General features: G+C 45.1%; 1 protein-coding gene across 4 annotated transcripts in view; it reads right to left on the bottom strand.

Moving 5' to 3' along the window:
* GRAMD1B (GRAM domain containing 1B) overlaps nt 1–6,714 on the bottom strand; it is a 348,426-nt gene extending 341,712 nt beyond the window's left edge. For 2 of the 4 annotated variants that reach the window (XM_030221473.1, XM_030221474.1), the window contains exon 1: nt 252–317. Coding sequence is in view for 1 of the 4 variants with exons in the window: in XM_030221470.1 (XP_030077330.1) it covers nt 6,636–6,664 (29 nt within the window). In the remaining 3 variants the exon portion in view is untranslated. Of the gene's footprint in view, nt 1–251; nt 318–6,635 lie in introns of those variants that run through there. The other 2 variants (XM_030221469.1, XM_030221470.1) reach the window with 2 other exon arrangements.
* Between the last annotated feature and the right edge of the window lie 12,827 nt (nt 6,715–19,541).

The following is a 19,541-nucleotide window of genomic DNA, read 5'->3' on the forward strand; positions in this document are numbered from 1 at the left end:
GTAGGTGCAACCTTTTTATTAGACTAATTCAATATACATTTGAGCAGCTTTTGCCAGAGTTATCAAGGCTCTTCGTCAGGTCACTTACTGATGAAGCTCAGCTCTTAAAAGCAGTAACTCGTGTACTGAGTTAGTCCAGTAAAAAGATCTCTCCTCATCTATTGCTTATTAGATCTTGTTTCTGAATAGGTAAAACAAACACACCACACACACACACACACACACAACATAAATTAGCCTGAGCTATATACCTGTAAAGGGCATACATTCAGTCTGGCAATCCCCAGCTATAAAGTCCAATCCAGTCCGGAGTAAAAACTGTGCACACCAGTGTTCCCAGGTCACATCCCAGCAGCTGAGAGAGAGAGAGAGAGAGAGAGTCTACCCGACGCATGTACAGTAGTGAGGGTCCTTCCAGTCCACGGGGAGGAGGCTTCTCAGGCTGGCTCGAAGACTGAAGCTGCCAGCTCTGGAATGAAATTGCCAAGTTGCTAGCTCAGGGCTGCTCCTTTTGCACATGATCAGCAAAGCACTCTTCAAAGACAGACTTTACTACAGAAATCAGCTGCATGCATGAGATCATCTCGGCTCCTTCCCCGTGCCACTTTCCATCCATGTTCCCTTTCCCTGGTTTTCACTTCTCTCTTCCCTACTCTCCGTGGCTCTGGATTTTTTTTTACAGTCTCTCCCAGGTGAGTGATACAGAAGCAGTTAGCCTGTTTTCTTCTGGTATACGGAATGAACCTCAAGTCTCCAAAGGGATTGAAATAGACTTGGCAGTGAACAGTACAGACTCTTTCGCTGCCTGTCCTGTACAAAAAAAACCCAACCCCCTGAAATGCTGTGGCTTTTGCAAAATTTGAAATCTGATCCGGTTCCCTGATGTATCTGTCTCTTTCTTCTTCCCCTTCACCAGGTGATTCTCTTGTGCCTGAGTTCCTGGACAGGCTCCCTCCTCCCCTCGGAAAAAACTATTAGGCCGGAAATCACAAATGCAGCAGTTTCTTTCACCAGCCTGAGAAATACTGAATTAGTGGGGGCACTGGCAGTACCCAGCTTGCCCACACATTCATCACGGAAACTAATCAGATCTATAAAGAAATACAATGCCTTCTAAATTATTTCTCAAAGGGATCTTTCACGAATGCCATCCAAGAGTGGGGGAGAAAGATAAAAACCAAGGTTGGTTTCTCTGGACTCTGCTGCAGAAACTTTATAAAGTCTTCTACTCGCTGCTTCAGCCTCCGGCAGATTTTTATCTTTCAGCCAACACAGCTAACGGAGTCTTTTTCAGTAATGTCACAGGCATTTTGGCTGGACCTAGAATTATTATTTATATTTTAAGTTTAATTTTTACAAGTTTGATCTCCAACTTTTATTTCGTATAGACATTATAGGATTATCATGATTGTAGAGTTTTTTCAGAATCTTGGAGGGGGGAGTCAACAGCTAGAGCCCTGAAAATTAATGGGGGTGGGGTGGCTGAAGAGTTAGAACATCCAATAATTTTGCATTGGTCCTGTTAAAGGTCACACAAGTTATAGATACAAATATCCAGAAAGGATATTTTTTTTTAATTACAGAACACCTAGGCAGAACAGGTGCATTTGTACATGTATTGTACCTATTTTTTAAAGGCAAAGTATATGCTTGTGTTGTTATAAAATAGTCTACCAGAAAGCTCCTACATGAAGTAACTTTGTGCATGCATGTGTTGGTAAAAATCTGCACAGTACAGGTAAGTGCTGAACCTCTCTCCCTTCTTTACCCATTCTCCAGCCCTGGATTTGGATTTTGTTCACACCTTTTTCAGTAATAACTCAGTGGGAGTTACATTCAGGTATTTCCCTGCCCTTGGAGGGCTCATAGTCTAATTTTGTACCTGTGGCAATGGAGGGTTAAGTGACTTGCCTACGGTCACAAGGAACAGCAGTAAAATTCAGTGGCATAGCCAAACCCAATATTTTGGATAGGCCCAGATTTAGCTTAGATGGGCCACACCATGCCCCCTGCAGATTTTAAAATAATTCTAGAACTTTTTTCACTTACCCCCACATCAACATCTCTCCTCCTAAGTGGCATCCCGGCATCTGCCCGCCTGTTGCTGAACTCCGTCCCTCCCCGGTGTACCTTACAGGCATCACCGATGCCTGCAGTGTTTCATTATTGCTGCATGCACCAGCCCTGCAGGCTTCCATCCACTGGGTCTTGCTAGAAAGGAAACAGGAAATAGCATCAGCGAGGGAAGGACCCAGCCGATGGGAGCCTACAGGACTGGCGCAAGCAGCAATAATGAATCACTGCAGGGGATGCTTGTAAGGTACACTGTAGAGGGATTGGGTTCAGTGACCAGTGGGCAGATACTGGGAAGGAGGAGAGATGTTAATGTGGGGGTGACACTGCTGGGTGGGCCTAAGCCAAGAATAAGTGGGCCTGTGCCCACTCAGGCCCACTCATAGCTGCACCACTGGTGGGATTTGAACCCAGCATCCCTAAATTGGGTGCCTGCTGTTCTAAGCACTAGGCTACTCCTCTACTCCATTTAGCCATCTATCACATGCCATGGGCTCAATAGTCAATGGGATTTATCTGGAGAAAGGAGTGGCCTAATAGTTAGTGCAGCAGACCTTGATCCTGGGGAACTAGGTTTGATTCCCACTGCAGCCCCTTGTGACTCTGGGCAAGTCACTTAACACTCCATTGCCCCAGGTACAAATAAGCACCTGTATATACTATGTAAACCGCTCTGAATGTAGTTGCAAAAACCACAGAAAGGCAGTATATCAAGTCCCATTAACAAGATTCCATGCACAATCTCAAAGAGTAGCAACATTCCATGTAGAACCCCAAAGAATAGCAAGATTCCAGAATCCCAAAGAGATTCTATATGGAATGTTGCTACTATTTGAGATTCTACACAGAATGTTGCTAGTGGAGGAGTAACCTAGTGGTTAGTGCAACGGACTTTGATCCTGGGGAACTGGGTTCAATTCCTGCTGCAGCTCCTTGTGACTCTGGGCAAGTCACTTAACCCTCCATTGCCCCAGGTACAAATAAGTACCTGTACATACTATATAAAACCGCTTTGAATGTAGCCGACTATCTTCTGCTGAATATCACCAGATAGCTTGTTATGGGTCATTTAACTGGCCAAGTGGTGATCCTGGTCAGTTAACTGCTTTTGAGTATCGGGGGGGGGGGGGGTCCATGTTTGCAAGAGCACTTTCAGAGTGGAGGAGTGGCCTAGTGGTTAGGGTGGTGGACTTTGGTCCTGGGGAACTGAGGAACTGAGTTCAATTCCCACTTCAGGCACAGGCAGCTCCCTGTGACTCTGGGCAAGTCACTTAACCCTCCATTGCCCCATGTAAGCCGCATTGAGCCTGCCATGAGTGGGAAAGCGCGGGGTACAAATGTAACAAAAAAAAGGGGGGGAACTTGCAAAAAGTATCTTGTATAGTATTGTGCACTGTATAAAAATGAGGATGATCTTAATTACCAAATGCTGGCTCTCTGCAGATTGTATTTTCAAGGAAAGCCTTCTTATGATCATCCAGTACCACTCTGTCTCTTTAAGAAAAGCCACTGCAGTGCCTTGACATGTAGTGTATTACTATGCTTTGTCTTCCTGTAGTTGTGGCAATGATCAGCATTCTTGCCTACTTTGTAATTTTACTTAACTTTCTGTAAGCCACATTGTGCCTGCATGAGTGGGAATATGTGGGATATAAGCGTACAATAAATAAATAAATCTTACTTTCCACTTTGTTTGATTGCAACCTCAGTACCTCCACTATGAAAAAGGAGAGCATGGGTCCTAGACCTAGATTATCTCACATGCAGTGAAGGCAGGGGTGTAGCCAGACACCCAATTTAGGGTGGGCCTGGGCCCAAGATGGGTGGGCAGAAGAACTCCACCTTGTCCCACAAATGATTTGGTCTCTTCCTCTCTCGCCTGCATGCCATATGGTCTCTCAAACATCCCCCCTCCCCCCGTATACCTTTTAAATAACAGATTTTCACTTTCAGTGAGCAGCAACAAATACACACTGCTCATGTTGGCCCCCACAGCCTTGCCTCTGATACAACTTCCTGTTTCCGCATAGGCGGGAATACATCAGAGGGAAGGCTGTGGGGCCGGTGCGAGCAGTATGCAACAGTCGCTGCTCGCTGCAGGCAAAGATCTGCTATTTACAACGTATGCAGGAGGAACAGTTGTTGGGAGTTTTTGGCTGATGGGGCTTGGGGATCTCTGCCAGCCACATCATAGGTGTGCTGCTACTGGGTGGGCCTGAACTCAAAGTGGGTGGGCCTGGGCCCACCCTTGGCTACGCCACTGAAAGGGAACACCAGGCATCTGCCCCCCTGGAAACATAAGAAAAGGTAAAGGGTAATGGATTTGATGTACTGCATTTCTCTGGTACTACCAAAGCTTGGTTGCGGATTTGTTTGAACATACTACCAAAGCGATGTACATATTATATTCAGGAACTTTCTCTGTCCCTAATAGGCTCACAATCTAGTAAGGTAACAACCTCCTAGTCAAGTACCACAGACCTGTATTCTGCTGCATTTGAGGGTAACCAATGTAGGGGCTATAGCCCAAGGGAAATATGATCCATAAGTCTTGCTATGAATAATAACCTCACTACAGCATTCTGTGTTATAATGGCGGCATGCAGTGTCTTTGCAAAATCTGGCTGGGAACGTAGGTAACAGATCCTTCTTAATTGCCATAAATAATGAAATTCTTTCTTAACAACCTGGGAGATAAGGTGATCAATCAAACATCAAACTTGAATCCACTTTGATCTCCAACCTTCATGCATTATTGCCCACAACAATTTTGTCACCAACCCATATCATAGAGGGCTGTGACAACTCATTACTTGTCCTCAGATTCACAGCATCTCTGTCTTACGGATGTTCAGATTCAATCTACTGAACATCAACCATTCTCTAAACATCTGCTTGTTACAATTAGCCCTGGGTGAAATACAAAGCTGACCATCACCTGCAAACTCTGTGGCAGAGTACTGTGCACCAGTCTGGGCCAAATCTGCTCAAAGTGGCTACCAGTGTTAACTAATATCACCCCATCAGACCTTTATTAGTGCAGCATCACAGCAAGCTTACTTGCTCTGATCCAAAAAATCCCACAGAATCCACTTCACCACAACATTTACAACCCCCCTTCAACATACCTACTGTTGAGAAATCCAATCTGGGTTCACACTACATACCCACACCTGACAGTGCACAGTTTATAGTGCAAGACAAGTTGACTATGAACTCACTCAACTCTGGACTTCTAAAAGATCTGTCTAGTCAACAACCTGGTTTTGACATTCCACATTAATTGTGGTCATGACTAAATCGGTTTTGGTCAAGCTGTGAACAATACACATTTATTTATATTTATTCTTGGTATTTGCTATACCACAAATATGTCTATAAAAGCACCTATGCAGTTTACAACTGATGAATGGCCCTGGGGCTTCAGAGGTAATCTGCACTGGCCCTGTGGGGTCAACCAGACAATGGAATATATTGTCAATACATGTCCACTCATACATCTACAGTGTTGTTCAAAGTACTTAAGTAAAAGTAAAAATAAATGTATATTTTAATACCTAAGTTAAGTAAAAGTAAAAAGTACAGTGAACACATTAAAAAATGTACTTAAGTAAAAAAGTTATTGCTTAATATAATACTGTTTGAGTAAAAAGTAAAAGTACTGCATCTACAATGAATGCAACTATTGTTAATGTTTTTACCCCAACAACTTTATTGCTCTGCAATTCACTCCACTTTGCTTTTAGTAAAACTACATTTTTGAAAATGGCTGTCACTCATGCGAGTGTGTGTGAGTCATTAATCCAGCACAGCTAAAAAGATTCAAAACTGCACTAGCAGAAATTGGATTGCTCAGTCTGATAAAAAGTCCCTTCATTTCAGGCCAGGTTGCAATATTACTGATGTCTTCTGACTGGGTCTGCATGTTATGATCAAGGGAATCTCTGGAACATTTGACTTCCATATAGCAACGAATACTTTAACATCAATATTATCATCAGCATTAGAAGTAGTGTTGTTTAATTCATCACTTTCATTTTCATCTTATCTTCATCATCATGCAGTGCAATTATAAAGAAAGCTTTCATAAAGTCAGAATCATTGTCTGTTGTTGTTCTAACAATTTCTCATCCGATGGTAAACTCTGTTTGAATATCTTTTTGAGAACTGATGCAAGAACGTTAAATGTGTGGGAACCCTTCAGGCGTAAGGCCAGACCAGACTTCCTTCCTTCCTTCCTAAAGACTCTGTGAGATCCTGGGCAGGGTTATAGTTAGCCCTGTGAATAACTCTGCCAAACAAGTGATATAAATGTGAAAACAAATGTTTTATTCACCTAAGTCCTGGGACCCGTTGCTTCACAAGCCAGGAACATCAAATGCAGCAATTTCTCTTATTTAGTAACAGTCTTGAATAGGCCTCTCTCTCTGGCAGGCCAAGCAGTCTGTGGCTAGTGGGGCTGCCCTGCCACAAACACAGCTGGTAGGTTTTCAGGACTTCTGAGACTCAGATCTGGCCTCAGTAAAGCTTGCAGGCCTTAACAAGAAACAAAGTTTGCTTACCTCAGCAAGGTCACAGCAGCTAAATACATTCAGTAAAGGCATAGACTTGGGCTTCTGTTCTTCCTTCCCTGGACCTCTCTAACCTCCCTGTCTTCTAAACTTCCAGCTATTTACTCCACCCATCCTGGCTTACTTCCTCCCCTGGTGGGATCAGTGCTGTTAAGGTGGCCCAGGCTAGTTAGAGAGGGGCTTTTCTTAAGGGTGAATCAATAAATAAAATATGTAAACTGCATAAGATATAGCCAGCTGTATAAAGTCAAGGTATTCAGTGCCAGGGCCTGGAGATTCTGACATTCAATATCCGGGAATAATACTGGCAGCGACTAAATAAATGCTTACCACTGCCAGCTGAATATCAATCCCAGTATTCCTCAGGCTACTAACCTGCCATCTGAGATGGAATGAGAGAACAGTAAGGAGGGAAAATGGCAAATCTCCTTCAATAAACAATGCATGTGGTAATGATAGCATACACATTGAAGTCATTTTATAAAGGAGTTGTTGTGCCTATATAAGAATATATGCAATATAAAAGGCCTCTGTTAAAACTACCTTGGGCCTGATAGTCAAAGCGTTTTAGCTGGCCCCTGACCGGTTAAATCATCTTGGTCGGGGCTAGCCGCTAATATTTATTAACACTTAAACAGCAAAGTACCGCTGAATCTCGTGGTTAGCGCTGACCTCAAAGCCAGCTATGTTGAGGCCCTTAAGCAGCCAGGTTTACCGCATAAAAGTCTGTCCTATTTTTATGTGGTAACCCATGACCATTTAAGCGATTAATACCTTTACTGAATGTATTTAGCTGCTGTGACCTTGCTGAGGTAAGCAAACTTTGTTTCTTGTTAAGGCCTGCAAGCTTTACTGAGGCCAGATCTGAGTCTCAGAAGTCCTGTCTTAACTATGTCTTAACTATGTCTTAACTGGCTTTTAAATAACTGGATATTCAAAGCAGAAGCCTGCACAGGTTCCGGCTTTGAATAACCAGGAATAACACTGCCAGTGGTGAGCAAAACGCTCTCCGCCTGATGGCTGAATATTGACCACCCCCCCCCCCCCCCCCCCCTTATTTAAAATTACATGATGCCCACTTTGGCACGTACTTGTATGTAAATTTAGAGCAGGTGTGTTCAGGAGAGTTGGGTAGAGTATGGGTAGAGTGACAATTTATGGCGAGCAGGCGTAAATATCTAAAGCTTCAATCTAGACACTATTGCTGCAAGATTTGTGCTAGTATTTTATAAAAACTCATAGGTCACCTTTTATAAAATTACCCTCCACAAGTGTAACATACAGTAGAAGTCCAGAAATCCGAATGCCGGAAATCCAGACCCTTCTCATTTTCATACTGACAGCCCAAGAATCCGGAAAACCACCCAAGAATCCGGACTCTCCCCTGCCTCCCTCCACACAGGTCAGCTTCTCTCCCAGCCCTGCGTGCTCTCCTTCACCTCACAATCCTTCACTCACTGCCCAAGGCCCCCCCCTGTGGCTACGCCTCTCCCTTCCTTCCCTCTCTCCCTCCCCACACGATCCAGCATCTTCCCCCCCCCCCCCCCCCACTCTCAGCTCTGCCTGCCTGCTCCCTTTCTAACTTCAAGTCCTGAAGACTTCACAGTGCCAGCAGCAACCGCAGCCTTACTCACCGGCTGCCTCTGGCATGCTCCGGGCTTTTCCCCTCTTAACCATCTTACTCATTTTGATGCACCTTTCTGTTGAGACCAGAGAGGTGAGAACTAAGGTCATCAGGGATAGCAGACCACATTAACCCTCATTAGCCCCAAAACAGGCAGAGGTGTCTAGATCTGATTTCCACAGGAAGTGAAGGCCTAGAAATCAGGAAAGTGGCCTGTGAATTTAAAATCAGCTGCACAGTCACTTAGCAGCCTTGGTTCTATATTATAAGTGAGCAGCATGCAGATGTTCACAAAGTGCCATATATTGTTATAATCCAGTTGCTCAGGCTGTCTGGTATCAGCATAGCAGGCTCAGAGAACATCTCAGGGTAGCTGACAACCTTTACTGCTTCAGTTGCTGATTGCAATGTGAAAAGACGTCACCAGTTTTTAATAGGAAACAGCAACCGATGGGGCATGCCCCTTCTTAGTCTAATAAAACTGTGTATGCTCATGTAAAAATATTGTTTTTCTTTATTGTAACTGCCTATGTGACTTCAATCTTTCATCTTTATTGTCAACAGTTTATTCCGTAAAGTAAGATACATGTTAAAAAACATAAGCCCCCGGATTCTATATATGCCCCCTCCCCCCGTTATGAAAACCATTTAATCGGTTATCCAGCAATATTCCGTGGGAGATCTCCGGTTATATCCTGCTGAATATTGCTGGTTACTGCTTAGTGGATAACCGGTTATATCACGCAATATAACCAGCTGTCCACTAATATTAAGTGCGTCGTTGGCTAAGGAGCCCTTTTAAAAAGCCATGGTAAAAAGTTACTGCGGTAGTGTGGGAGCATCTTTTAGGCCCACGCTGGGCCATTTTTTACCATGGCTGGGAAAAAGGCAATTTTTTAATGGGCCGTAAAATGGGCCTGCACTAATACTGAAGTGTGTGCCTATTTATGGCCTGAGCCCTTACCACCACCCATTGACTTAGCAGTAAGGGCTCATGCGCTACCCACATGATAAAGACAAATACAGAAGAACAATAACCTCCGCACAGCTGAAACAATGCAAACAGTCACAGCGAAGGAGAGATGATGACAAAAACAAAAAACTCTAACGGACTTAAAGAGTTCAAGAGTTTATTTCTAAAACCTGGACTCGACATGAGTCGTGTTTTGGCCACTTCGGCCTGCCTCAGGAGTCCCTGTATTAAATATCTATGGTGATTTCTGGAAGCCAAAATGTTCCTCAAAATTGTGTATCAGAATGAAACGACCATTCCAAAAGCACCTTGACTCGAATGTACGTCATCAAACAATGACGAACACCATCACACCAACGTGAGCACGCTGCCTGTTACTACTTGGAACGCCCCCGCGGTAGAAAATAGAAAATTATTTTCTACCATAGGATTCGGCGCATACCAAAATTGAAACTACCACTGGCAGGGGCATAGCCAGACCTTACGGTGGAAGGGGGCCAGAGTCCGAGGTTGGGGGCACATTTTGAGTGCCGCTCCCCCACCGCCTCGCTTCGCCTCACCTTCCCCCCCCCCCACTGCCTTTGCCTCACGCCTCCTCACACTTCCCCCTCACCTCGCACCCCCCTCGCCTCACAAATACCTTTGATGGCAGGGGTACCCAACCCCCGCCAGCCGAAGCCTTCTTCAGTGCTGTCTCTGGCGCAGCCGCGTTCCTGCCCTGCTCTTCTTGCTCCTCCTGTCCTGTGCATGCTGACACTCCTCAGTTTCACGTAAAGGTGCGTCGGCGTGCACAGGACAGAAGGAGCAAGAAGAGCAGGGCAGGAACGTGGCTGCGCCGGAGACGGGCGTCGCTGAAGAAGGCTTTGACTGGCGGGGGTTGGGGACCCCTGCCAGCCAAACCAGGGGCCCGGACATAATTTGCGGGGGCCCAGGCCCCCATAGCCCCAGTAGCTATGCCCCTGACCACTGGGCACACATGCTACACCAGCAACAGTGCCGATTGGGTGTGTTCTACCCATGTGTTAACCCTCCTGCGCCTTTGTAAAGGGGCCCCCTAAGTTTGGCAGCCAGATAAGTCCACCAAAATAGCAGGAATATCTTTGGTCCGTTTAAACTTAACCAGCCAGTGCTGAATATCGGCTCGGTCGGTTAAATTTAAACCAGCCAAAAACACCTGAATATTCCATGCCGGTCACCAGAAATGGCCCGGCATTGAACATCAGAGCTGACTGCCCACCGCGGAAGTTAGCCAAGCTCCCTCCTGTGCTCTGAATATTGGGCCCATGGTGATCAAAATTGCATTTGCAAATATAGACATGTGCCCAATTGGAGGGTGCAATTTAATTGTTGCTGATTAGCACCAATAATTGGGTGCTAACAATTATTGGAGCTAATTGGCAACAATTTGAATTTATATGCACATCTTGCTAGGCACTATTCTACAAAGATGCATGCATAAATCTTTTAGCCCACGGCTGAAAAGAGGGTGAGGCTATGGGAGCAGCATGGGTGGGTCAGGGGCGTTCACTAAAGATCTATGCAATATTACAGAATTCAGGGGATCCGCACCTAATTTACATACAGGGATTTACACCAGGTTTCAGTTGGTAGAAATCCTTGCGCCCAACTCAAAGCGCCGTTTATAGAATAGCGCTTAGCGTGCATTTTTTTCAACGCCCAAATTTTGCCACCATTTAATTAATCTCGTATAAACTGGTGATTGTTCAGTCTACTGGGAAGATACCTAAAATTTGACTTTTTACTTAGTACATGCCAGGTGGCATCCAACCTTTTAATGCGACTCAATTAATTATTACAGAAGTTATTTTTCTTTAGACCTTCAAAGGTAAACCCAGCGTCACTTGTTAATCACCATCACATTGTTTTATGTATAGTTACAGGGTTCATACCCTTCACGTCATAGGTCACTGCATGTATTCTTGTAATTCAATTCATTTTCTTAGCCCTATTTTTCCAGCTTCTTAAGAATCTATAAGCTGTTGTATAACCCTACTTTTCAGCTGACATGAATATATAAAAAGCTAAGAAAACGAATTGAATTACAAGAATATATGCAGTGACCTATGACGTGAAGGGTATGAACCCTGTAACTATACATAAAACAGTGTGATTAACAAGTGACGCTGGGTTTACCTTTGAAGGTCTAAAGAAAAATAACTTCTGTAATAATGAATTGAGTCACATTCTTTTCACGGATAATATATTACTGATAATCTGCTACAACATAGTGGGCACTATATTTGATCCAACCTTTTAATGACATGCAATGGTTTTAAAGCTCAAGAACAGTGCTTAAAAGACAGATCTAAGAAGCTTGTACACCTAGCTGCATCCTCCCCTTTAAACGCCCTCTGTTTGTGTATAGAGTAATGAGCATTTTCAGAGAAAGGAACTTGCCACAAAGTGCTGTGTACATTATAAAAATGATTGGGACAATATTCAGCTGTCAACTGTCTGCATTTCTTAAAAATGTGACCATTACCAAGTAAATGAAACCCAGGTATTCAGGGCTAGGTTTTATTTCAGCACCGGCGCTGAATATTTGGGCTTTTGGCAGTGCCTGGAAGTTATGCAGATACCGCTGATGTTCAGTGCCCTGACCATATTGCTAAGCAGGCATAGCTATGCCTGCTTTTTGTGCAGTCCTATATACCTGTTAACTTTGCCGGCACTGGCCCTGAATGTCACCGGGGCCTACATAACTCCCACCTCCTCCACGACTCCAACTGGCAAATGCTATGACAGTCAGAACCAATATTCAATGTTACTATCTGGTTAAGTACTACTACTACTACTTAACATTTCTAAAGCGCTACTAGGGTTACGCAGCGCTGTACAATTTAACATAAAAGGACAGGCCCTGCTCAAAGAGCTTACAATATAAAGGACAAGTGAGTAGTCAATATGATAGGGGCAGTCAAATTGGGGCAGTCTGGATATCCTGAAGGTAAGAGTTAGTTGCCGAAGGCAGCATTGAAGAGGTGGGCTTTAAGCAGAGACTTGAAGATGGGCAGGGAGGGGGCTTGATGTAAGGGCTCAGGAAGGTTGTTCCAGGCATAGGGTGAGGCGAGGCAGAATGGGCAGAGCCTGGAGTTGGCAGTGGTGGAGAAGGGTACTGAGAGGAGGGATTTGTCCTGTGAACGGAGGTTTCGGGTGGGAACATAAGGGGAGATGAGGGTAGAGAGGTAGTGAGGGGCAGCAGATTGAGTACATTTGTAGGTAAGAAGGAGAAGCTTGAACTGAATGCGGTATCGGATTGGAAGCCAGTGAAGTGACCTGAGAAGAGGGGTGATATGAGTATATCGGTTCTGGCGGAATATAAGACGTAAAATATCAGTTCCTGGGCCATCCAGCACAATTTAACCAGGAAGGAACATCTCCCGCCCAGCTAAATCGTTTTGAATGTCAACCCTGAGGATTACTATGATTAGCAAATGCTGGCTCTCTACAGATTTTATTCTCATGGAATGCCTTCTTAGGATCATCCATTACCTCTCTCTCTCTCTCTCTTAAGGAACGCTTGTGACGTGTCTTGCTGTGTAGGGTTTCCTTGTAGCTTAGGTCTGTTTGTGTGCTGTCTTGCTGTGGTTGTAGGAATGATTTTTTTCCTTTAGCTTTATTTGACTGCACCCCAGTATCTCCAGTATTCTTCCCTAGTCACTTAGTAAACTCAGATATTCCATGGCAGATAGTCTGCATCATGCATACCTTCAGAAAATACATTTCTCTTCTGGCTGCAACACCCTCCCCATCAGCTCAGAGTTGGCCATCTCCACACTGACAGAATATTAGAACCTCAGAGAAAGACTGAAGAGAAAATCTCTACTCAGTAGGATTCTGATTTCAGTCCAAATGTATCAAAGAAAGTGCCCATCGGCACAGTCTGACTATTCAGGAGTGAAAGGCAAGAATTTTCTCCTTGGCAGTTATACCGCTGGAAGGTCAGTTTGGGTGACCTTGGCTGGTTCCCTGTTACTTTATGGAACATTTCTGCTAGCACACCTAGAAACCAGGAATCACTCCTCTCTGGCTTGAGGCTTTTATGTGTGGACTGAAATGAGGATGGGGTGAGCAGGATAGCTATCTAGGGTGCAAAACCTTGGGGGAGGGCTGCAGATGTCAAGGTCCAATTACAAGAATGCATGTCACATGATGCAGATGCATCTGAAGCGTAGAAGAGGATATGGCAAAGTCCAACCTTTTGCCTTGAGGCTATGGTTGATTGGTTAAAAGGAATTTTAACTCTAGTTAGTTTTATGAATGGATAATCCTACAGAATGGAATAAGCCTCTTGAAATGGACAGGGCTAATTTTTCATTTCAAGATCCAAGTGTGCAGATCTCAAGCTTCTTTTTACAGTTTATTTTAAAATTTGATATATTGCCATTAGGCAAAACCATCATGGTAGTTCAAAATCTGCAAGCATACAATTAAAAGAAAGAAAACATATTTATAGAAAAAAATATTTTTAATAGCTTCTGTTGCTTATCTGCATAATGCATTTCTAAAGGGCTATAGTGAGCAATAATTGCTCACCTTTGGGTCTATATTTCAGCACTGTGGTAAGTATTTTCATTAAACACCAGAGAGCAAGTGACACTGAATATAATAGAGAGCAGAGACCCCTGCTATCCCTTTGGATACTACTACTACTACTTAACATTTCTAGAGCACTACTAGGGTTACGCAGCACTGTACAAATTAATAACTAAGGACGGTCCCTGCTCAGAAGAGCTTACAATCTAAAGGACGAAATGTCAAGTTGGGGTGTCAAGTTGGATAGTGGAGATATTCAAATACTATCCATATAGTTCAGTGGTTTAAGTTAGGACAGCGAAAAAGCTCTGTCTAGGTGGCATGCATATCTTCTACCCTGAATTTTCCACAGCACTATGGAGGTAATTCCATAAAGTCATTCCCATGTGTATATAACCCCATATGTACGTAAGTGACCTCTTATAGATTACCAACTGTGCAAAAGGTGCATGTTTTGCCAGTATATCTGAAGATTATAAAATGCTAGAATTTATGTGCTAACTTGCAAAATGTAGGTGCAGGCATTCAGAGCAGCACATTGGCAGGCGTAATTGTCTGCACCTGCAATATAGGCACATATTAGGTGACTTAGAGGGGCATAATCGAACTGGGCACCCATCTTTAAGGGCGCCCCAGTGAAGGGGCGGGGCATCCCATATTATCGAAACAAGATGGGCGTCCAACTTTCGTTTCGCTAATACAGTCAGGGCCGGCCAAATCTCAACATTTAGGTCGACCGAAATGTTGAGATCGCCGACCTTAGAGATGGCCGGCCTCGGTCTTCGTCTATAACGGAAACCGAGGGCGGCCATCTCAAAATCGGCAAAATCCAAGCAATTTAGTCGTGGGAGGAGCCAGCATTTCTAGTACACTGGTCCCCTCTCACGTGACAAGACACCAACCGGGCACCCTAGGGGGCACTGCAGTGGACTTCACAAATTGTTCCCAGGTATATAGCTCCCTTACCGTGTGTGCTGAGCCCCCCCAAACCCCACTCCCCACAACTGTACACCACTACCATAGCCCTTATGGGTGAAAGGAGGCACCTAGATGTGGGTACAGTGGGTTTCTGGTGGGTTTTGGAGGGCTCCCATCTATCACCACAAGTGTAACAGGTAGGGGGGGATGGGCCTGGGTCCGCCTGCCTGAAGTGCACTGCAGTACCCACTAAAAACTGCACCAGGGACCTGCATACTGCTGTGATGGAGCTGGGTATGATATTTGAGGCTGGCATAGAGGCTGGAAAAAAATGTTAACATTTTGTTTTTGGGTGGGAGGGGGTTGGTGACCACTGGGGGAGTAAGGGGAGATGATCCCCGATTCCATCTGGTGGTCATCTGGTCAGTTTGGGCACCTTTTCAAGGCTTGGTCGTGAACAAAAAGGGACCAAGTAAAGTCGGCCAAATGCTCGTCAGGGACGACCATTCTTTTTTCCTTTAACGGCCGAGGATGGCCATCTCTTAACCACGCCCTCGTCCCGCCTTCGGTACACTGCCGACATGCCCCTTGAACTTTGGCCATCCCCGCGACGGAAAGCAATTGAGGCCGGCCAAAATCGGCTTTCGATTATGCCGATTTGGCCGGCCCTGAGAGACAATTTGTGTCGGAAGATGGGGTCCCTTCTCTTTCGAAAATGGTTAGCTAGTACTTTAAAATGAAAAATAGGTGCTCACTTTTCTTAGCATCTATGCAGGCATTTTATTATAACATTTCGCTCTCCTTTTTAAGACATTTCAGGAGTGGGATGGAAAAGGTATCTGCTATTTGCATCATGAACTTAATGTGAAGGTGGTTATGAAAACCTTTTCAGAGCTGCAGAGAGAATTTTCTCTGCCTCATACGGATGCCTTTGCCTATATGCAGCTTATCCCTCTGCTATTCAGCCAGTGTTGGGCTGCGTGCTGACTTGCCCGTCGCTGGCGCTCAGACCAGATATTCTATGCTGGCCCATATCCGTTTCACTTTTGACTGCGGCAACTTAACCGGCTAAGTGCTTAGCGGTTAAAGATAGGCCTGTTATTTGTGCAGCCTATTTTAACTGCTAAACATAAGCAGTTTGGCACTATATATCCATGCCTAACCAGCTATGTCATGTCGGTTAGCAGCTAGCCGTAAACCATGGATATTCAGCATGACATGATAAAGAGATTCCTGTGCAGTAGGAATGGATCCTCAGAAGCTTAGCCAAAATTGGGTGGCGGAGCAGGTGGGGGAAGAGAGGTTGGTAGTTGGGAGGCGAGGATAGTGGAGGGCAGACTTATACGGTCTGTGCCAGAGCCGGAGATGGGAGGCGGGACTGGTGGTTGGGAGGCGGGAAATACTGCTGGGCAGACTTGTACGGTCTGTGCCCTGAAAAAGGCAGGTACAAATCAAGGTAAGGTATACACATATGAGTTTATCTTGTTGGGCAGACTGGATGTTCCGTGCAGGTCTTTTTCTGCCGTCATCTACTATGTTACTATGTAGATTCAGAAAGAGGTTAGCATGAGCATGCTAAAAATATGTGTGTGTGCTCATGTAAATGAAGAAATGCCATATGCAAATGAGGATTTGGGATAGTTGGTAAATAACAAGGAATTCTTACCTTCCCTTTTATTTACCACATGCTGTCTAACTGAATGTGCCATAATACCTACTTTGGACTGACATTAACCTCTCAAACAAACCAGCTGCACATGACAGAGATTCTACAAAAGTTGTTCCGCACCTCAAGATATCCGTGACACAGAGATTTCACACTGGTGTGGAAAAGGACAGGCTCTGAGATACTGGCAAAATTCTCAAGATCATTGCAGCCCTTGCTGTGGTTCAAGTGGCCAATAAGCACAGCTGGAATTTCAACATCTGTCCATGAATAGCATTTTTTCATGGAAGGGGGCTCAGCTCCCCCCTCCTCAGCTAGTTATAAAGGCAAGGGTCCTTCTTCAGAAACAGGTGGCTAGCCAGTGTGCTCTTGTCCAGTTTTTCCCCTTCCCTATCTCCAATGTGAAAAAAAAAAGAAGAGATTTTACTAGGTATCAGTAAGCAGGGAAGACATTGAGGAGGGGGATATGATGACAGAGAGCAGCTGGCAAAGGAGACACACTTAAGCACTTCAAAAATAACTCCATTCTTCCTTACACAAGGCAAATGGAAAAGGTAGAATATAAATGTCAGATAAATAAAGGAAAAATAAAATAAAGGAATGATTTTATAAACAGCTTGAGATGTAAGAGAGTATTTTATGCCACGGGAATATATGCACATAAAAGTAAGCACTGGGAACGCCTGGCACTTAGGTGCATAAGTGGTAGTAAATCAAGTGGGTGCTATTCTCTAGGGACACAGCATGCAAATGTAAGGGGGCATTCACATGGGCAGCTCATGGGAAGGGCGTGGGTAGGGCTGCCACTTGCACAAGCAACTTACAGAATATGGCAAGTTACATGTGCCCTTGCTGCATTCAGGCACCTGTGCTTACACCAGGTCTGTGGCTGGTACAACTGTGGGCACCTAAAGGCATGCTGATACAGCGTTACACTAGTATGCTGTAACTTAGGGGTTAGCAACCCAGACCTTGGGTCACGCCTAACCAGCCAGTTTTTCAGGATATCCACAATGAATATTCAAAAGATAGATTTGCATACAATGGATGTAGTGCATGAAAATTTATCTCATTCATATTCATTGTGGATATCCTGAGAACCTGACTGCTGGGTGTGTCCCAAGGACTGGGTTGTATAACAGAATATGGGCAATAAGCTCTCACAGTGTGGCATTGAAGTGTCTAAAATAAGGCACCACTTATGAAATTGCCTCCTTAATTCCTTAAGGACTCTTTAGTCCCCAGAAGACTCCTCTTTCACTCTTTCCTCTTGAGTAGAGAGGTGTGGTAGCCGTGTTAGTCCACTTTCAAAGGTAATCAATAGAAATAAAACATGGAAAAGAAAATAAGATGATACCTTTTTTATTGGACATAACTTAATACATTTCTTGATTAGCTTTCAAAGGTTGCCCTTCTTCATCAGATCGGAAATAAGCAAATGTTGGTAGATGACAGTATATATGAGTGAAACATCAAAGCATTTCAGTGACAGTCAAACAGGATGGGGGTGGGAAACAGGGAGATATGCATGGAGAGACAGGAGGGTGTCAAAGCAATACAATTTTATGGTTTATAATGGGCTAGAAAACCCAGATCTTTGTTAAGTCCTGTCTGGTGGGTGTCAAAATATTTAATCATTCTGACTAGAAAGTTGCACGGGAATGGGGTTTGCGGGAATCCCGCGGAACCCGCGGGATTCCCGTGGGGACGGAAGCAGTTCTGCGGGGATCACGTGGGGACGGAAGCAGTTCCTGTGGGGTTCCCATGGGGATGGAAGCAGTTCCTGTGGGGTTCCCGTGGAAGTGTATGCTGCACTTGCGCCAGCCTCTCACCTACCGAGTACCAAGTTCTTTGAGTGCTGTCTCCTCCTCCTCCTCCCTCCTTGCTTTAACAGCACAGATGTGGACAGCCTCCATTAAGGAGGTGGTAGAGATACAAATGGTGGCGAAATTCAAAAAGGCATGGGATGAACACAGAGGATCTCTATTTAGAAAATGGAAGTTATAAAAAACTTAAATGGCTGCATCAGGGGCGTATCTGAGGTTCGGCGGTAGGGGGGGCAGGGGCTAGAGTGAGGGGGCACATTATAGCCCCCCCCCCGTCAACCCCCCCCCCATACCGCCGTTAACACTCCCTCCCTCCCCCGCCTACCGCCGTCACCTACCCCGAGGTCCGCTTCCTCCGGCTTTTTAAAATATTGCTTCAGCTGGCGGGGAACCCCAACCCCCCGCCAGCCCAGCCGCGATCTTTAACTTTTTCATCCTCGTCGTGCAGCACACTGTGAAAGCTGCATGCATCTTTAGATCCAGTTGGATGGAGTCTGACATCGCAGCACGTTGACGTTACAACGTGCTGCGACGTCAGACTCCATCCAACTGGATCTAAAGATGCATGCAGCTTTCACAGCGCGCTGCACGACGAGGATGAAAAAGTTAAAGATCGCGGCTGGGCTGGCGGGGGGTTGGTGTCCCCCACCAGCTGAAGCAATATTTTAAAAAGCCGGAGGAAGTGGACCTCGGGGTAGGTGACGGCGGTAGGCGAGGGAGGGTTAACGGCGGTAGGGGGGTCCGGGGCAAAATCTGCGGGGGCCCAGGCCCCTGTGGCCCCACGCAGATATGCCCCTGGGCTGCATGTGTGTGGATGTGTTGCATAACACTTACATGGTGACTCTGGCTGTAATGAACTAGGGCCGATACTGGGAGACCTGTACGGTCTGTGTCTCATAAATGGCAATCTGGTTTTGGATGGGCTGGAAAGGGTTTAGACAGCAACTTTAGTGGCTGGAACATGAGGACAGTTCTGGACAGACTTTTACGGTCTGTGTCCCGCAAATGAGAAGATGAATAGACTGTTCACTCGTCCTCCAATCTATCCACTGTTTTAATTTCCCCCTCTTGGACCTCTTTCTGACTCCAGATCACACGGGGGACTAAAGATACCTATTTTACCTAACAGATTCTGTATGGTTTCTCCAACCTCCATTGTCACCCAATCACAAGGAGGTCTGCTCTGGGTTTGCATTAGGGGCTGTAATCGAATTCTAATTCCCATAACTACTGCTTTCTGTCTTCCTGGATCTAGGTATACTCTGGGCCATTTATGTTCCCAGATAATGCCTATTAAAATTCTGTCTAAGTTTCTCCAGAGAGTGAGTGTATG

This window comes from Microcaecilia unicolor, chromosome 12, assembly GCF_901765095.1.
Source record: "Microcaecilia unicolor chromosome 12, aMicUni1.1, whole genome shotgun sequence".
NCBI lineage: Eukaryota > Metazoa > Chordata > Amphibia > Gymnophiona > Siphonopidae > Microcaecilia > Microcaecilia unicolor.